This window comes from Hypomesus nipponensis, chromosome 18 (genome assembly GCF_054491055.1).
Source record: "Hypomesus nipponensis isolate SF chromosome 18, ASM5449105v1, whole genome shotgun sequence".
Classification (NCBI taxonomy): Eukaryota; Metazoa; Chordata; class Actinopteri; order Osmeriformes; family Osmeridae; genus Hypomesus; species Hypomesus nipponensis.
Genome location: NC_140378.1, coordinates 16,662,407 through 16,683,288, shown reverse-complemented (window position 1 = coordinate 16,683,288; position 20,882 = coordinate 16,662,407). Strand labels below are relative to the sequence as shown.

The 20,882-nt window shown below is 48.5% G+C and overlaps 1 protein-coding gene across 2 annotated transcripts in view; it reads right to left on the bottom strand.

Annotated features, from left to right (window-relative positions):
* LOC146252452 (neuron navigator 1-like) overlaps positions 1-20,370 on the bottom strand; it is an 86,854-nt gene extending 66,484 nt beyond the window's left edge. The window contains exons 1-4 of one of the 2 annotated variants that reach the window (XM_084680017.1): positions 20,196-20,370; positions 14,652-15,610; positions 13,784-13,875; positions 1,024-1,824 (exon numbers count right to left, since the gene is read on the bottom strand). In XM_084680017.1, coding sequence (XP_084536143.1) covers positions 1,024-1,824; positions 13,784-13,875; positions 14,652-15,556 — 1,798 coding nt within the window. In that variant the 5' untranslated portion in view covers positions 15,557-15,610; positions 20,196-20,370. Of the gene's footprint in view, positions 1-1,023; positions 1,825-13,783; positions 13,876-14,651; positions 15,611-17,540; positions 17,640-20,195 lie in introns of those variants that run through there. The other variant, XM_084680016.1, reaches the window with a different exon arrangement.
* Positions 20,371-20,882: the final 512 nt, after the last annotated feature.

The window sequence follows — 20,882 nt, the reverse complement described above, 5'->3', positions numbered from 1 at the left end:
GAGAGAGAGGAGGGAGGTGCCATCTGCCAGTAGCCTGGAGATCAATAGAGCGGAGGGGAGAGGGAGGAGGGTGATGGGGCTAAATATGTGGCTCGCTGTGACCAGAGCTTGACTCAATATGCTCCGGTTTATTTACAGATAGGTAGGTAGATAAAAACACACATGCACACATGCGCTCTCTCTGTCTCTCTTACACACACACAGACACACACAAACTCCACCACCCAGCCTTTAGATTTCTGTGTGATATATGGCTACAAGGACTGTGGTATTGACAACACAGTCGATAAAAACAAACACATACACACAAACATTGAGAGGTGTGTGTGGTGTAGCACTGGCTAACCCAAGCAGGAAGTCACAGCAGCATGGGCATTATTGTATGAGGCTAACGATACCACAGGACAAACAATGTGAGCTCTGCAGAACTGCTTAGTTCAGCTAGATGAAACACAAACACATAACACCACACACATACACACACACAAACACACACGCAGGCACAAGTACAGCATCACTCACAAACAGGGGTAAATGTTGTTGAGCTGTAACATGCTCCTGTCCTCCAGGACTGAAACACACCTTATCACTGAGGTCTGTCTGTTTACCACGGCTGCTGCTGCAGCCAGCCAGACTAAGGACTAGCTCTGTTTGAGAGGAGATGAGAGGAGGGGTGAGGAGAGGACAGGAGAGGAGGGGAGAAGAAAGGAGAGCAGGGGAGAGGAGAGGAGGGGAGGGGGGAAGAGAGAAGAGGGAAAAGAGGGGAGAGGAGATGTGGAGAGGAAAGGACAGGCAAAGCGAGGGAAAGAGAGGACAGGAGATGAGAGGAGAGAAGAGGAGAGGCGAGATCTCTCAGTAGCATCCCTCTCCTGGCTGTTGCCATGCCAATGACATCATATAACCTTGGTGAACTTCCTGAACCGTATAGTACTGAAAAGAAGCACGTAGCAGACATGGCATCATGTTAGCGTGCATGTTTTGTCGTTCGATAGCGTATTGCTAGCGCAGCAGAAGCCTACTCACCCAGCATGTGGCTGAAGAGAAGCTGCTCCAAGTCTCCAAGAACAGTAACAACCAGCTCCGGGTCCACCTTTAGAAACGCCTTATCCTCCTCTCCCTCTGTTCCCTTCCCCTCTTTCTTCTCCTCCGACGAGGGAACAGCAACTCTTCCTTTCTCGACAGTTTTCTTTCCGTTGGCGGTCGGCTTAGCTTTGCTGTGGGGAGCCTGGTGGTCGGAGGGTTCCACATCTCCGCTCTGACCCGACTCGGGGGCCTTGCTGATGGGCTTTACCTCGGCGTAGGGTCCCCGGGGAATGCGGCTGGGCTTCCCCAGGCTGGGGGTGACTGCCGGGGGGGAGAAGGGCTTGGGTTTGCCCTGGAAAAGTGACTGCTCCGACTTGGAAAGGGTGCGCGACAGAGGCGCCCTCCCGCCCCCACCCACCCCTATCTGACCCGTCTTGGTCTGGCCCGTCTTGGGGATTCCGGTGCCTGGCCGACCCATGTCGTCAGTCCAGCCGGGGGGTTGGTAGAGGTGGAGTTTTTTCTCCGCGTCGGTGAGCACGTACAGGTTGGTGAGCGAGCGCTGCTTGCGAAGCTTGGAGGGGTTAGGGATGTTGTTGGGTCCCGGTCCTGTTCCAGGGCGGTACACCCTGAGCTCAGGGCCAGAGGGTCGTGAGGGCCCCTGGGGTAAAGAGGAGGGCTTAGCGGGGCCCTTCCTGGAGGTCATGACTTGCCTGACCGGGGGCTCCTGGCTCTGAGGGTCGAGCTGTCTGGTCTTAGCACTCATGCTAACGTTAGCCGCCACATTATCCCCCAGCATCCCGCCTGCAGGGAAGCAGGCAACAGCATCAGTGACACACGCTCGCACACTCACACACACACAGAAGAAATGGATGGAAAGAAGAGAGAGAAGGGTGGCTAGGTAGGTAGGTAAACACCAAGCTCTCTCTCTCCTCTCTCTTTCTGCCTGCGATCCTTCTATCCAGGCTCTGTGGAGGGACAGGCGGCAGTGCTGGGTAGAGTAGTTGTCCCTCTCTCAGTTTTAATCCATGTCTAGAAGGAGATCTGTCCCAGAGGTTAATATCCAGTCTTCAGCCTCCCTCTGTCCCTTTACAATCCAGCTCACGCTGCCTCACTACACTGACCAACCTCTCTCTCTCTCTCTCTCTCTCTCTCTCTCTCTCTCTCTCTCTCTCTCTCTCTCTCTCTCTCTGCGCGGGTCCCTCCAACCTGCGCGGCGAGCAGAAGCCGAATGACAAGAGAAACAGACGCAGCGGCAATACTCCCTCCACCCCTCTCTCTCTCTATCTCTCTCTCTCTCTCTCTCTCTCCTCCCCCTACCTCTCCCTCTCTCTTCCCCCGCCGGCTCATTCACCCTCCCTGCTTCCCGCTGTATCCCTCCCTCCCTCCCTCCCTCTCTCCCGCCTTGCCTGTTTCTCTCTCTCTCCTCCCACTGGCTGATTTACCCGCCCATCCACCCTCTATTTTTCCATCTCTCTCTTTCTCTCTCACACACACACACACAGACACACACCCAGCCCACAGACGCCGCCGCGCTCTCCACCAGAGAGTGTGAGGTGTAAGGGGCTGTAGATAAATGACCAGCCTATTGAACAAACGGAACTGTTTCCCCTCTCCATGCTACATTAACTTCTCTTTTTCTCATCCCCTCGAAGATTCTCTCTCTTTCTCTCCCTTTCCTTTCTCTCCCTTTTCCTGACACTGTTGATCCCTTTGTTCTTATTCTGTCTCTCTCTTTCTCCTCCTACTCTTTCATTCATATGCACAGCATGGAGAGAAAGGGGTGACAGGGTTTAGTGATTCAGATACACACTTTGTGTGTGTGTGTGTGTGTGTGTGTTTGTGAGAGTCAGAGAAGCCCTGTGGCAAATTATCTAAATTTCACATCCATTCATCCATTCAACGACTCCTTATTCACCCATTCACTTTCATGTTGTGTGATGTCTGCAAATCACTATTAGACTTGAGACTTGTCATGGCTGTGACTAATACACACACACACACAAACACACTCACATACACACAAGCACACACGCACCATACAATGTACTGGATCACCAATTACCTGGGCAACAGACCCAAACCTCAACAGCCAATCACCACGTTCCACTAAAATCATGACTTCTCCCTTCATCTCTATCCTCTATCTTATCTGCATCTCTCTGTCTTCCCCTCCCCCTGCTTCTGCCTCTTTTAGTAATGACAGATGAGCATGTCATTAAGCTTCCTATAGATTCATCACAATCTCATGTGCCATCCCCACAAGCAACCTTGGAGGAAAGAGCCAACATTGAGTGGGGTGTGCAGCAGGGTGTGTGTGTGTTTGTGTGCGAGTGCTGGAGTACATGCAAATCTATGGGAGTTTGTGGTCCTGTTTTACTAGCCTTGTGGGGACCAGAAGTCTTCATAAGGATAGGAAACTACGAAAACATTTGATATTGTGGGGACATTTTTGGGGCCAATAGAAAATGGGGCCAACAATGTCAAGTGTTATTTGTGGGTGGGTTTAGAGCAAGGGTTATCATTAGTGTTAGAATGATGTGAAGGGTTAAGGTTAGGGGTTAGAGATGACACCATTTTGAATGGGAGTAAATTGTCGGTCCTCACTAGGATAGTAAAACAAACCTCTAGGTGTGTGATTGAGTGTGCTGGAGTGCACGCATATCTGTGCGTGTGTGAGAGTGTGTATCCCTCTGTCTCTAAGGGCATGTGTGTGAGAGTGTGTGTCAGATTGATCAGACAAGGAGCCAGAGATGCCGGGGCTCTGTCCAACTCTAGTTATCTCAGGCACGTTCCCCCACGTCACCAAACGTTCCTGCGCATCTCCTTTCTCTCTCCTCCTCCTCCTCCTCGCCCCCTCCCTCTCTTCCTCTCCCCTTCCTCTCTGTCCCCGATATTCCTCCACTGTTCCCTCCTCTCCTTCTCCCTTGTCTTCCTTTCCCATCACACTCCTCTCGTCTCCCTCTCCTCCTTTGTCTGGCCCTCTCGCTCCATGCCCCTCCCTCCATCCTGGGACGTCCTTCCACTCCCATCTCTCCATCTCTCATAAATGCATGCAACATGTTGAGAGAAAGTGAGAGAGGGAGAGAGAGACAAAGAGACAGAGAGAAAGGAAGAGAGAGAAAAGAGAAGGAAGAGAGAAAGGAAGAGAGAGAGAAAGATAGAGTGATGCATTAGAGGAAGGCAGTGGAGTGATAACATCACTAGAAAGCCTGTTAGTGTGTGCGTGAGTGCACGTGTGCATAAGAGTCAGAAAGACGCATTAGGACTCATTATACTTATCTCCATTAGAACACAAACACGATGACACGGCAGAAAACATTAACTTTCACAGTCTAAGACCGTGCTCTGTTTACTCTTGTCTGATCAATAAGCATTTTAACGTGAGCGCGCATACATGTGTCTCTCTGCGCTTTCCAGTGTGTTTATCTATACGCTCAGGGCTCTGACATTAGAGACACCGCACTTACACCGGCCCTGTCCTCCACACAGACACAGCACTAACACCGGCCCTGTCCTCCACACAGACACAGCACTAACACCGGCCCTGTCCTCCACACAGACACAGCACTAACACCAACCCTGTCCTCCACACAGACACAGCACTAACACCGGCCCTGTCCTCCACACAGACACAGCACTAACACCGGCCCTGTCCTCCACACAGACACAGCACTTACACCGGCCCTGTCCTCCACACAGACACAGCACTAACACCGGCCCTGTCCTCCACACAGACACAGCACTAACACCGGCCCTGTCCTCCACACAGACACAGCACTAACACCGGCCCTGTCCTCCACACAGACACAGCACTAACACCGGCCCTGTCCTCCACACAGACACAGCACTAACACCGGCCCTGTCCTCCACACAGACACAGCACTTACACCGGCCCTGTCCTCCACACAGACACAGCACTAACACCGGCCCTATCCTCCACACAGACACAGCACTAACACCGGCCCTGTCCTCCACACAGACACAGCACTAACACCGGCCCTGTCCTCCACACAGACACAGCACTTACACCGGCCCTGTCCTCCACACAGACACAGCACTAACACCGGCCCTGTCCTCCACACAGACACAGCACTAACACCGGCCCTATCCTCCACACAGACACAGCACTAACACCGGCCCTATCCTCCACACAGACACAGCACTAACACCGGCCCTATCCTCCACACAGACACAGCACTAACACCGGCCCTATCCTCCACACAGACACAGCACTAACACCGGCCCTATCCTCCACACAGACACAGCACTAACACCGGCCCTATCCTCCACACAGACACAGCACTTACACCAGCCCTATCCTCCACACAGACACAGCACTAACACCGGCCCTGTCCTCCACACAGACACAGCACTAACACCGGCCCTGTCCTCCACACAGACACAGCACTTACACCGGCCCTATCCTCCACACAGACACAGCACTAACACCGGCCCTGTCCTCCACACAGACACAGTACTAACACCGGCCCTGTCCTCCACACAGACACAGCACTAAAACCGGCCCTGTCCTCCACACAGACACAGCACTTACACCGGCCCTGTCCTCCACACAGACACAGCCTGCGACTGTTAAAACCAGTATTCAAAACACAACCGCTCCATTTGGCACTCGCCATCCAGTTGCTGTTATATTTGCATAAATCAGTTAAGAAGGTTCCAGATTAAACAAACGATGCCCTGTTCGCTTGCATTCCTCTGCAAATATTAAAGCCATACTTTAGAAAAAGGAAAAATAAGGCGTGTCTTTAACCAGTCCACCAAACTGGCGCCGTCTTCCCTCTAAAACGCTCAGCAGCAGTGTTTGTGTGTGTGTGTTTGTGTGTGTGTGTGTGTGTGTGTGTGGGTGTGTGTGCGGCACGGTAAGTAACGGTGTAACTTACGCTGTGCTTGGTTTAATGTTTCCAAGCTAAAACTATTTATTAGTTGAAGTTGCTTTAATAATGGCCCAATGTTCAGGTCCCTCGCATTCACACACTCACACACACACACACACACAGGGCTCTGGTGACAGTTGTAGGGGCTCTCAGGGGCAGTAGAGGGGCAGGAGAAGGGCAGCAGGGGGGCTATACAGGCAGTAGGAGCCACTGCTTCAGTCTCTATTCCTCCCTGATGAGGCATTAAGATCATTCACTAGTGAGGGAGCGTACAAGCCCTGGCCTGTGTGTAGGCACAGAAGCACGCAAACATCTACACACAGACACATATACATACAGCGCACACACACACACACACACACGTATACATACAGTACACTTACACACAAACATGCACGCATTAAAACCCTACGCACTCAGACACACACACCCTTGGGTGGGAGGCCTGTCCCAGGGCCGTTAGCAGTAAACAGCTGCTTGTTTGTCCTAGCACTCGTCACTGTGGCTCCACAGTCAGACTTAAATATATGTCCGACGGAAAACACATTCACACACACACACTTAGCAGGACTCACAGCCCTCACACACAGGCACCTTTACACACACACACACACACACACAGAGTGACAGAGATAATCACAGGTCAACACAAATACACACACACACACACAACCGCGCACACAGACACACACACATACAGGAGTGCGTCAGTCAGTGGTGGTGGTCTGGACTGAGATCAGAGCAGCCATGAGGAGGGAGCCCCAGCAGGTACACAGGCTGGAGTGTAAAGACAGGCAGCAGCACACGCAGCATTAGACTCCACATTCATCACCCTGCTAAAGAGTGACCCACTCACCCTGCAGGCCAGGACCCTACAGCCTGAGCTACGACCAGGACTACAGCCTGAGCTACGACCAGGACTACAGCCTGAGCTACAACCAGGACTACAGCCTGAGCTACGACCAGGACTACAGCCTGAGCTGCAACCAGGACTACAGCCTGAGCTACAACCCTCAACAACCTGGACTACAACCTAGACAACAACCTGGGTTACAACCCTCAACAACCTGGACTACAACCTACACAACAACCTGGGTTACAACCCTCAACAACCTGGACTACAACCTAGACAACAACCTGGGTTACAACCCTCAACAACCTGGACTACAACCTAGACAACAACCTGGGTTACAACCTTCAACAACCTGGGTTACAACCTTCAACAACCTTGGTTACAACCTTCAACAACCTGGGTTACAACCTTCAACAACCTGGGTTACAACCTTCAACAACCTGGGTAACAACCTTCAACAACCTGGGTTACAACCTTCAACAACCTGGGTAACAACCTTCAACAACCTGGGTTACAACCTTCAACAACCTGGGTTACAACCTTCAACAACCTGGGTTACAACCTTCAACAACCTGGGTAACAACCTTCAACAACCTGGGTTACAACCTTCAACAACCTGGGTAACAACCTTCAACAACCTGGGTTACAACCTTCAACAACCTTGGTTACAACCTTCAACAACCTGGGTTACAACCTTCAACAACCTGGGTAACAACCTTCCACAGCCTGGCCATCTTTGGTAAAGATTTCACCCTCCAGCCTCACAAATAACTTGAAAGCTTGAGCCATGGAGGAGGGTGTGTGTGTGTTCCAAACGGCTCCTGCTGTCACAGACGTCATGAGTCAGCAGAAGAGGCAGACAGAGGCTGAGACACATTGAAGGCCATCAGCAGGGTGGGGGGGGTCAGACAGCGAAAGGGAATGGACAGTGTACGATGAGACAAGTACAAAACGAGAGAGAGAGAAAATGAGAAACAGGAAGAGGTCAAAGGAGGATAGAGGAATGGGGAGAAATGGAAAAAGGAGGAGAGGAAAGGATATGTGAAAGAGGGAGAGAGAGGAGGAGGAAAAAGGAGAGGGGGAGAGAGAAGTTATGGAGCTGTGAATGTGACTAATTCCGATCATAACTCATCACATAAGGAAAACTTCCAGTTCTTTAACACAGATGGGCTGTTCTCTCACTCTATCTCTCTGTCTCACCCACTCTCCTACTCCCTCTTTCTCTCACTTTTCATTTCTCAGTTGGTGCATTTTTCTGGTTATTATTTCTCTCCCCTGCCCTCTTTACTGTTGTGTGCGTGTGTGTAGGGGGTGAAGGGCAGTGGCCGAAGTGAGGGAGAGTGGAAGGGTTGGGAGTAAGGGGGGCAGAAGGGGGGTCTGGAAGGGTGAGGAAGACTGGGAAGAGGGATGAGGAAGAGAGGGGTGAGGAAGAGAGGGGTGAGGATCTCTAGACGTGACCTGAGGAAAGACAGGAAGCCGGTCAAACAGAGAGAGGATATCCTGTCCCAGCTCTGGCGTTGTGTGTTAGTGTTGTTAGCCTACATCCGCTAGCGCGCTAGGCTCACTCACAGACTCACCGGACACCCAGGACAATATCCTTAGACTGTGACACACCAAGGCTAACACTAGCTGAAGGCTATGCCTATGACACACAACCAGCAGACAGAAACAATAATATGAGTTTAGTTGGATATATCCTGTTAATATATATATATATATATATATATATATATATATATATATATATCATGTTGAAGTGTGTGTTTGTGTGTCACCAGTGCATGTGTCCTAGCTTGTACGGATACACAGTGTGAGTCATATGGGTCTATTGAACAGTCCCCCTCCATACATGCCAGGCTGACTGAGAGCATCCTAGTGAGAACAATGCATCTGCCAAACAAGCGCCTGACTCTGAAGTGACAAATCTTTAGCCAACAAAACCCCCATTCTGTCAGAGCATGACTCTGCTCTCAGACACTCATGAGTCACACATCCTGATGCCCCTCAAAGCTCGTTAAAATAAGAATCACAACCTTGCACTTTATGGTATCTGTTTGGGGATTCTGTCTGAGTGTGTGTGTGTGCGTGTGTGTGTGTATGTGGAATAATGATATCCAGTGTATGATATCCAGTATAGGCTATGACACACAGATCTGCTAGCCAAAAACAACACTATGAGTTTAGTTGAGGATATCCTGTTTTAGGAGTGTGTGTGTGTGTGTGTGTGTGTGTGTGTGTGTGCACATTCCGCCCTGTTCTGGTCTTTGTAGACACTCCCTGCCCGCCTCAGTGTTGACATTCTCAGCACACCTCCCAGGGGTATCCCACAATGCTGTGCTGCAGAGCCTGGTTACCTGGTTACAGCATGGCGTGTGTGTCTCAGCAAGTGATGTAAGTCATATGGACGCTCTCTCTGCATGTGTGTGTGCGTGCGCATGTGAAGGTGTGTGTTAGAAAGAAACAATTTCTTGTTAGTCCGTTCAGCGTTGTGTCAAAGCATGTACTGATAATGGCCACTTCTGTCCTAAGTGTATTGTCCTGAGTGTGTGTTGTGTCCTGAGTGTGTGTTGTGTCCTGAGTGTGTGTTGTGTCCTGAGTGTGTGTTTATTTTGTGTGTGTGTGGAGTAAGGCACGGCATGGGTCATTTAACTGACAGGTTGATTACCGGGCCCTAGATTGTTTGTGTGTGTGTGTGTGTGTGTGTGTGTGTGTGCGCGTGTGTGTGCGTGTGTGTGTGTGGCCTGACACAGAGGCGGTGTACACATGACTGGACCCATCATTCAGTTTCCTGGGTTTGGTCACAGAGGTCAGGCCCAGTTCTCACGTACAGCCGGTCCCCCTATCCTCCCACTTCTCCTTTCTCCTTCCTCCTTCCTCCATCCATCCATCCTCTCAGCAGCTAATATGTGCAGCCATTGTATAGTGGCCCTGCAGGATAGAGCCCTCAGGAGCGAGAGAGAGAGAAAGATATGGGGGGAGGAGTGGACGACCAAGCCATGTCTTACAGTATCTAGGTTGATGATCTAGATGTCCGGTGTGTGTGGTGTGTGTGTGTGTGTGTACGTGCTGGTGTGCATGTGGTGTGTGCATGTGTGTGTGTGTGTGTGTCTATGTGAGTGAGAGAGTCAGACAGAGAGACAGGGATGGGGCTAGAGGGACAATGACGTGGGGTCAGTGTGATGTTATGACAGGGTGTCTCCATGACGGTCCCAGCGACACCTCCTGACAGTCACTGGACTGGGTCACCTCACCGGCCCACAGTCAACCTAGCCTGACAGGACCTGACAGCACAGGCTCAGGGTTGGTTGAGAGGTCTGGCTCAGAGCTGAACTGTGATGACTTCCCTATGACTTCCATCCACACGCTCAGGAGATGCACACCCACCTGCTCTGCTCTGATCATCTAACCGCACTGCTGTCCATCCACCAGTCAGCTCTGCCCACTCAGCATATAACCCCCCCACCTCGTGAGATTGGAGTGAGAGGATTACTATGGGCTGTGATCGATATGGAGCGGGTAGGGATGTGTTTGTGTATGTTTATGTGTGTGTGAGGTGGTGGTGGTGGGGGGGGGGGGGGGGGACTCAACTGTACGGACCGCATAAATAAACTGATGGAAATATTCAATAAACTGGATAATGTCCCTCCTATAGACTACACATGAATAGATAAAACCATCAGTGGAACAAAAATACCGTCAATTCAATTGGCTTGGATACAGTACATGCAACGTAATTCGCTTATTTAACCATACACAGACATTAACTTATTGCATTTAATTCATATTGCATCTAATCTTCACCGTGTATTACTTGCAGTGCATTTAGGTGGACTGGACAAATCAATAGACATCCAGACAATGGAATGGAAACCCGTAAACAAGGCAGGAGAGACAGAGAGTGCTCTCTCAGCTCTCTCTGTGTTCTGCTGCCTGAAGTTCTCCACCTGCATTTTGGCCATTATCTGACCACTAAGATCTAGAGCTTTCTACTGGGCCAGTAACTCTATTACTAAAACGCAAACAAGGCCACACCCAACCACACACACACACACACACATTAATGCAGCTGAAGTCAGTTCTGTATTCTTTCAGGAATGTGCTTTTCATTTGTATGGTCTTGAACAGTGTCCTGATTGAATTAGACTGTCTAAACCAGCTGTAGTATGGGTTGTCGATTAGTTATAGAGGAAGAAGATAGTGTGTGTATGTGTGTGTGAGAGAAAGAGAGAGAAAGAGAGAGAGAGAGAGAGAGAGGGGGGGGGTGCTCTGTTGGCTAAGGAACAATACAGGAAGGAGAGTTTTTTTTACCTCATATCGCTGAAAATACAGTTCTCAGACCATGAGCTATAAATCCCAGACGCTCAGTTTGTGTGTGCATTTGTGTAAATTTATTTGTGTGTTGGAATGGAAAAATGTATATCATGCAACTTGTGTGTGACCTTGTGTGCCAGCGTGCATACGTGTGTGTGTGTTCGTGTGTGTGGGTGGGTGTGTATGTGTGTGTGTGGGTGTGTATGTGTGTGTGTGGGTGTGTGTGACAGCTGACAGACTGTGTGAGAGCTCCGCAGGGACACTCAGACACTCCTCAGACAGCAAAAGAAAAATGATCCAGAGATCGAATCACACAACTAACTCTCAAAGCCACATCTGTTTACTGTCACACAGACACGGGCACGGGCACACACACAGACAAGAAAAACATCTCGGAAATCTCAAGGTCAGGGGGGCATTGGGGTAATTGAAAAAACACATGGTGGAATTATATTAGAGATGGTGTAGGCAACGTTGTTGAGAGGCACTTTGTCATATTTGCCAAAATAAACTTCACATCTTGATAGCAACCAATATATCTAAAGGTTTGCCGGTAATATAAAATCAATCCGACGGAAAGATGGCCAGATTGAAACTGAACCTCAATAAAGATAAATATCTACTATTCATAATCTCTCAGCATATGTTTAAAATCAAGCTGCTGTGTTTTAGCCACTGGGTACTTCTCTTTATTACTGTCTTGATAATGAATTAGTAACCTCTTGACAGACACTACTGAGACTCTTACTGAAGTTCTACCAGCATTTTAAATAGCAGCTGTAGTCATCACTATCAAATATATATCCTATAAAAGGTCTAACTGATATTGTACAGCATGGCCAGGGTTAAGTGGTGGAGGTGGAGGGTGGAAGAGGGTTTCGGTTGTAAAGAGGTTGAGGCAGTTGGTGCAAGGTGGGTTGACAGATTGCTGGTAGAGAGGGGGAGCTGGTCTCTGAGGAGTTCACTAATTGTCTGATGCCGCCAGAAACGCTCAATATTAAATGTCCTGGAAAATCTATGGGTTTAACCGCCAATACACCTACCACTGCCAGTCTGACCACGACAAACTGGGTTTGTAATCTTGTGCCTTTGTCTGTCTGTCTGTCTGTCTGCCTGTCTCAGATCAACTTGAACCCTCACCCCACGGACATACCCTTGTTCATTCTTTCCTCTCTCCCACTCTCTTTCCTCCCTCTCTTCCTCTCATGTGTAAATGATAGTTATTACAGCTTCAGCCTCCCCTGCCTGTCCAGGCAGCATCGTGGGACCCTGCTGGGAGTTTATTTCTGCTCTCCAACACTCGTCAAGGACCTTCTCTTCCAGGCCCAAAAAACTTGCAAGTCCAAACTCCAACCCTGAGGCTTGCAGGTTCCGTCTGTACCTAAAACACTCCGGTCCTCTTCCTCCCCTTCACCGACCCCAAAATGATTGCCATACCTCCAGCAAACACTGGATATACACATGTATTTCCTGGTGGTTTGTCGGCAGTGGTATACTGCATTGGGACTTCACCAACTCAGGATATGAAGAACATACAAATCACCCGGGTTGCCAGGTTTGTCCATGGAAAATAGCATGGGATGAGTCTCACCCAAAGATGAGTAAAACTGTATTAATGACCTGTATCCTGATCTCTCAAAATACAGTACAAGCTGTCATCAATCAGCCCCCTCCTCCGTAATATGAAACAGATTCATCTCAGGACGCTGAACAGACGACTCGGAGGAAATGGTTTGACAGGGGAGGAAACGTTCGGTTCTCCCAGATGTGAAACTATTAAACATGTCAAAATGGAAACTACTGCTACTGTAAGTCAGGTCTGACTAATCAGTTAGTAAAATGTCCTTCTAGTTCATAGCCTGTCAAGGCTACAGAAAAGGATGGGGGGGTTAACAGAGGTCACATGGGTCCACAAGAGGTATGTACGGGGGAGTTAAAGGTCTCTTAAGTGTCCTAGAACAGAGCTGAAATCAAAAGTATAATTGTTATAAATATTGATGTCCCCTCATTAACTCCACATCAAACAGAATGATCTATTTGATAATAAAGTCGTACTTCTCTGTACCCTCACTGCCCCATGATATAATCCACATCAAAGCACAGAGCTGGGGGTCTGGATGGAACCATCATTCTGGAGGGATGGCAGGATCATGTGTTTCAGGTTAATGAGGACGAGGAGAGAAGGAAGGAAGGAGGAAGAGAGAGAGAGACAAAGAGAGAGAGAATCTGACAGTTCCTGTCTCAGTTCAAACATTTCCATGAGTGAGCATGTGCCTCATAGCCTTGCAGGGGAAAATATACTCTGACCCCTATCCTCCTTTGTGTCCTTCCATCTCAACACCCAAAGCCCCCTCTTTCTCCATCTATCCATCCATCCATGTATTCACCTCTCCTCCTCCTCCATCTCTCCATCCAGAGACTTGTATCGTCAGCAGGGCCGCAGGCAGACACATCCACACACAGGGAATTAGGCCAGCACACGCCAAACGTGACCGACACTGAATGCTAGCTTCATTCACATGGTGGGGCTGACTCTTAGCTTGGAGGTAAGTGTGGGAAGCATGTCCTTATTGACAATTCCCAGTCTATTCAGCTTATTCCTGAAACCTGAGGCATATCCTATCAGTGTGCGCGCGTGTGAGTTTATGAGTGCGCGTGCATGCGTGTGTGTGTGTGTGTGTGTGTGCGTGCGTGTACTCACCGAGTGTTAAGTCTTCACAGCAGACTTCGATGGATCCAGAGGAACAGTCGCTCAGCTCCTCCACTGAGACGTCTCTGTCTTGGACCTGCAGCCTGGGGGAACAGGGCCCACCATCATGGCACCAGGACCGCTCACCCTCCTCAACACACTCAGTGACTGAACACTTTCCATTTCGTTTCATTTGCAAATCAGACTCTACAGATCATGACAGAGGTTCCTCTGTGACTCGGTAAAAATGGATTTGATCCTCGATTTAGATATGCTGCACAATAGTGCTTTGAAGTCAATGATTCCATTGTTGATCTGAAACACTCCATTTCAAATTCGCAATGTGCCATGAAATCGGGTTTGTTACTTGATATTATGGTTTGTTACTATTACACTAGTATTCCTTGACTATTGTTTAAAGAAAACCAGAGAAAATTGTAAAGAGGGGGGTAGAAGTAACAGTCCTTTCTGAAGAGGGCCTGAAGGCTGACCAGCGAACACTTATAACAATCAGCTCTGCTCCAAAAAGCACAAGTATGTGTGTGTGTGTGTGTGTGTGAGAGAGAGAGAGAGAGAAAGTGCTCGCATGTGTGTGTATACAATTCTGAAGTATAGATCTGAGATGTCCTAAAGGATCTGTGTGACTGGTCTCATGTCTGCAACTCAGAGGAGAAAGGGAGAAATGGAGGGATGAAAAAGAGCAGAAAGGATAGTGACTGTGTGTGTATGAGGACAGAGAGAGAGAGAGAGAGAGAGAGAGAGAGAGAGAGAGAGAGAGAGAGAGAGAGAGAGAGAGAGAGAGAGAGAGAGAGAGAGAGAGAGAGAGAGAGAGAGAGAGAGAGAGAGGGATAGCAGCAGAGAGACAGTGGTTAAAGCTCACCTGTATCTGAAGGGAGCCACAGTGGCCATGTTGACTCTGGGTGTCTGTATGTCTGTGGGCGGGGCCTCTCTCTGCTGGCAGGGAGCTTGGGCCAAGATGATAGGTTGAGGAGGGATCTGGGTGGGAGACCCGGCAGGACTCAGGTCCTCTGGGGTTCCCATCTCCTCATCCGATTGGCTACTGGAGCCACTTCGACCCCTGAAGGAGGGGTCAGGGGTCAAGGTAAGAGGAGGAGGGGGCCGCAGGTTGTCATTGCTGAATCTAGATGACTGGTCTTCCACAAGGCCTGGATCAGGAGAGTCCTCATCACCCCCTCTCTCCCCTGGGCTCCCTCCTTCCTCCTGGGTGTGGGTGTTGTAATTGTCCCTTCGCCTCGGCAGGAACTGGGGACTGAGGTTGCTGTCTCCCCATTGCTGGTTCCTGTTAGCACAGGCATATCTGTTCTGGTTGCTGTTCTGGGGAGTGTGTGCGCTTGTGTGTGGGGGTGTGTATGATGGGAGGAATGTGGCTACGTGTGCTGAGGTGCGTGTGACTTTCCCCAAGTCCAGGGTGTCTCTGGAGCGCGGAGGCTCCCTGCGCTGAGTCAGGGGACTGCTGTAGGCCGAGCGTGAGGCCTGGGGAACGGGTAGAGCTGCCCGCTGCAGGAGCTTGTTCCTCAGGGTGGCATCCCTGAGAAGATCCTTGGAGGAGGGCCCTGGGATGCCGGTGTTCCTTGCGGACAGTTTGGGAGAGTGCGTGGGTGTCTGCGTGGGTGTGAGTTGTTTAGATTTGTGTGCGGTGGGTCGAGGGAGGCTGCTGGTCTGAAGGCGAGAGTCTCCTTTGGGAGAGGCAGGGAGCAGGCTCCGGGGGAGGGGGATCCCAGAAGAGGGAGCCGCCCGAGGGGGGGACTTCACATTTACACTCATCACTGGTCTGGATAACTACCACACTGTGGTTGGTCTGGATAACTACCACTGGCTCTAAAAGAGAGAAGGGGTGGGGGGGGGGGGGGGGGGGTTGGGAGAGGGACACAGAAAGAGATAGGTTGGAGCAAGTTATTAAGACGTTGCTGACATTGCAACATGTGCATAAGATAATGACTAAGGATTATGGACCGTTTTTAAAAGCATGGCATGGGACTTGCCCATGGTATTTGGGTAGATAGGAAATGGCATGTGAGGACCGTGGTCTAGGACATGCAATGAATTGAGTCATGGTACAGCACGAGATTGTCTTATTTTCAGAGAGCCGTGGGATTTCCGTGTAATGTGATTTGCCAGTTAGGAGTTGGAAACTTCATGCTCAACACACCCCTTGGGACAATCAACGTCTACAGTGCACTGCCTGTTATCAATATAGTTCGATGTTCGGCATTTACCTTTTCTCACTGTCACGTACAGAAGCACCACAAAACGATGTCAAGTTGCGATGAACTGGCGTGAAGTATTTAAAGGTTTAAACTTTGTGAACCTAGCAATATTTACTTGAGTTTAAAAGGATTCATACCCAAGTATCCCACCCACTATTGTCAGAGCCAGCATCAAACGACTCTCGTCTTTATCGACGCTGCCTTTCTAAAGAGTCAGCAATGCCTTTTACATGGCAAACCTGTGTCCCATACACCGCACGACTTCAGAAGTGCTGATTATCAACTTGACAATGCAAAAGCTAGAAATGGTATTAAGGATGGGCGGATCGATATAAAGTATTGATAGTATCGATACAAACGTTGGTATCAGTATTGATCTTGGTATTCAGTATTGAATGTTGGCATCAGAGTTGGTCTGTCAATGAACACAGAAGTTACAGAGGGGATACACATTATATCAGGCCGTTTTATAACCTGATATAATGTGTACCCCCTCCCCTAACATGCAAAGGGTATATGTCCTGCCATCATGTGTGTTCTTTACTGTGTTCTTTTGGTCAAAATGAACAACCTGATATAATATGGAGATGTCTGGTCTTTTCTAGCGAAAGTTACATAGGGAATTAGAATTAAAGTAAAATGTACAATAAAATATAAAATAAAATATAAGTTTGTTACAATATAAAAATACAAGAACAAATATGACAAAAAACACAAATGGTACAGGGGATACACATGATATCGGCCGTTTTTTTACCTGATATGATAATGTATCCCTCTGTAACTTCTGTGTTTATTGACAGACCCTTTGCATGTTAGGGGAGGGTGTACATATTATATCAGCTGAAAAAACGGCCTGATATAATATGTATCCTCTGTACCATTTGTGTTTTTTTGTCATATGTGTTTATCACTTTTAACAACATTCTCTGTCCTGTGTTAAATTATGATCATAATCGTGATAAACTATTCACAAAATCATTTGTTGATCATGAAAAGTCAATTTAGACACGGACAAATCCTAATCAAATCCCATCCCAAACTAGGTCAAGGTGACGTCGCCAAAAAAATCCTAAACACTGCCCTCCTAGGCAAATCAGTGACTTCTAACCCTAAGCATAAATACAACAATGATTATGACGTGAACAAATTACGAAAACACAACTAAAAGACTTGAACATTAAAAAAGCCCCACAAACCCTTAACCCAGACTGTCAACCAATAGCGTGACCGTTGCCTACGGTCGCTACAGTGTAGCGATAGCTTTCATAGATTTCGATGAATATCTGCACATATTCAACGACCTTGTTGAAATCTCAAGCCAAGTTGTGGTAAATAAAATTAACTTTCCACACATTTAAAATGTTTCTACGCTCTTGTCAATGGTCTATTTCTCTGCAACTGGTGTGCATCATCCATAGCCGTCTTCTTGCTAACCATCCTACCACGACGTAGTTTTTTTTTACCCCAACCACGGCAGTAGAACAAATAAGTAGGCTAAACGTGACGCAGGGAGGTGTCGCTGCGTTTTTCTGCTTTACCTGTTCTAGTTTTCGTTCCCCACACGATGGTTTACAGACAGCATAAATTCGCCTTCTACCTTCAGTAGTCTGACAGTGTGAGACTGTCCCCGCCAGCCGTTATCTAGGCCTGCGAGATTCAATTTTAATGTAATATCGTGTAATTTGGGAGTGCCTCGTGGTGCTCTGCAGCTGAGCGAGAGAGACGAACGAGAGAAGAGAGGAAAGATTCGCTTGAGAGAGGGATTACTGATAACTGAAGACGTAGGCCTGCATTCGCTACTGACCTCGAGTCCACCTCACAAAAGCCGTTTAAACCGTTTCTCTACACACAGCTGCAGCATTAGCGACAACTCTAATAGCGAGACGTTGGTTACATCCGAATTGTATAAGGACACACTCGTGTAAATGTAAACACGCACTAAACCAAGTTGTCTTTTGTAAACCATATTCAGTAGGCTATAGCCAAAACGGCAGATGTATAGTCTCCATGGTATCCAACACTCAGGATGAACATACTTCTATATGCAGGCCCAAATTGCAACATCTGTTGTACTGTATCCATTCAGATTTCACGGTTGTAAAACCCCAGGCTGTTTAAAATAATCGGAACCGCAAGTATATTTTCACCCGCAAGTATTTGAAGGCCATAAACATGTTGTTGTGTGTGTTGTTGACCATGAGCTGATCAACCAGAGCTGGTGAACAGCTGTTGCAGCTGTCAACCAATTCATGGCTTTAACCCACCATCCTCTTTCCCCTCTCCGAAAGTGTACTTTTGTAAAAGGAGCCTTCTTGAAAAGCTGTCTTCAGTAGGAAAGCACGGCTTTATCTTATTGTAAACTGTATGTCGGATTCTCTCAGTGGCCGTGATGGTTAAGTAGAGAGCAAGGTGACAGACTCACACACACACATAGACACACACATAGACACACACAGAGACACACACAGAGACACACACAGATTCACACTAATGCTGCCGAGGAGGTCTCTACTGTAAGTTCTTGTGCTTTGTCATGGTTAGAGGAGAAGATGCAATATCACACACACACACACCAGTGAGGACAGAGACATCAGTTACAACACTACTACAATCAGAAGGACATGGACATTCATCATTATCTATCCTCCTGTCCTCCATCTCGCTCCCCTAGCCTCCCTGACCCTCTCCCTCCCCTCACGTTCCCCTCCTCCATCCTCCTCTCTCTCTTCTCGTCCTTAGGGAAGACCTATGTGCAGACGCCACTAATAAGCATCAGAATTCCAGTCTGTCTGCTAGAATTCCGGCTCGATTTCCCAGGAACACAGGTGTGGTGTGGTGCCGCAGTCTGTCTGTATGGAAATGCTCTATTCCCAGTGGGAATGCCAGAGTCCTGATTTAACCCCAGGCACATAGACACAAACACATGGAGGCTCAGATGGTGGGTTTGTGTGTGTGTGTGTGTGCGCGTGTGCCTTTTTTTTTCTCTGCATCTTTCAAAATTCTAGTTGAGGCTGTTATGTGTTATGCATGCTAGCTCACTTCTAAAGACCAGCAGTAGGCTAATTCAATGGAAGTTCTGTGTTCGTGTATTAGCTCTAAGTATCGTCAAGTCAGGCTTGTGACCTCTGTTCATCTTCAAAGCCAATTTATCATAGACATGCATTGCTTTTGTAAGCTCAGTCTGTTTTACGTGAACTAACCATATTATCATCTTGTTTATCATTGTCACTTTTTTGGTCTGTTATGTTCTGCCATCTAGTGGCCAAAGTGTTACACAGCACCACCAGCAAACATCTTTACTGCTCCATTTCATTACGTGTAAATCCCCGCTCACAGTGATAGTGTTAGTCATGTGGTGGAGTATACACTGTAACCTTTTAAACGTGCAAAAAAAATACAATGCTGTTGCAGTACACATCAGGCCTAAGTTAGATTTGACCATGGTGTCTATGTCTGGGGTTTGGAATACAGACAAGGTCAAGTGTAAACCGTGTTTAGGTAAGAGAGACAGCAGGGCAGAGACGAGGAGAGTTAAATCTGTCACCTTTTAATCATATTACACCACTTTAGTAGTCATCCCCCTTTCCTCGACGGTCCCGTGACCCACCCAGTCTAACTGGATTTAGTCTAATCACACACACACACACACACACACACACAGAGAGAGAGAGAGAGAAGCCCGGTGAGTCAGCATGAAATCAATCAATGCCCATTGGAGGTGAGCCTATTTTACATGTAGGCTGTTACTGTTGCTCAAAGAGACTTATGTGACTGTGTGTGTCTGAAGCGTGTGTGTGTGTGGGCTACGTGTGTGTGTGTTGGTTGTGTGTGTGCTATGTTTGTGTGTGTCTGTGTGTGTGTTCTCCCAGCGCTCTCTCTGTGCTCACATTGATCCCCCAGATCAATGTTCTGGAGCAGCCTCAGCCTAAAGGCTGTACAAGTAAACAAACAGCAGACACACTAACGACACACAACAGCATCGATGCAGCCTACACCAAGCAGGCGAGAAGTGGAAAGCAGCTGATCCTCATGGTAACGTCATGGTAACACGCTATAGGTCGCAAGACACTGACAGCCCACACCACATCTTACTCTTTTGAAAAAGCTACTTCAAAGCTTGATGACAAACTGGTGATAAGTCCTGAGAATCTAGAACAAGCCCTAGGTGGCCCAGTCTCGTAGCAGCAACCTACCTGTGTGTGTGTCCTCTGAGGGTTCTGTTAAGCGGGCCGAGCCGTGATAAGCGTGTGAGAGCCAGTCCTAGTCAGCCGGTGTCCGAGGAACAATGCTGTGTTTTTTCCTGGATCACTGTTGCATCCTCACCGCTGCCCCCCGATTGGCCGAGGGCTCGGCGGTTTTCTCAGAGACAGGAAGCTGTGACAAACAGGGTCAAGGTTTTGAGCCAATTGGAGGAGAAGATCTTCTGGTGACTCACTTTCGAAGTGACATTGTTCAGTGATATCAGTGCTTGCATCTTTGACAGGAAAACACGTCAATCAATGTTTTTTCTACCAATGCATTATGGGATTCGTAACACTCCCACGCAGAAGAACACAACGAATGAAACTGTCTCACACACACACCAACACACGCAGTGAAAAACAACCGCTACGCCTTTTCATTACAGTTTGTTCTGAATGGCATGGGACAAGCGCACAACACAAATAGCGACGCAGCCTGGGCAGACACACACAGATGACTCACAGGGAACACACACCTTCGCCATGTGGATGACCTGGTGCTGATATCACACACACACTCTGTGTCCGCTACACATGCTACGCTGAGTCATCTCATCCCTTCAAAATGCTGAGTCAGACATGCATCACCCCTGGTTACAGGACACCCTTGAGACTCACCCCAGACTCATCTCTCAAGCT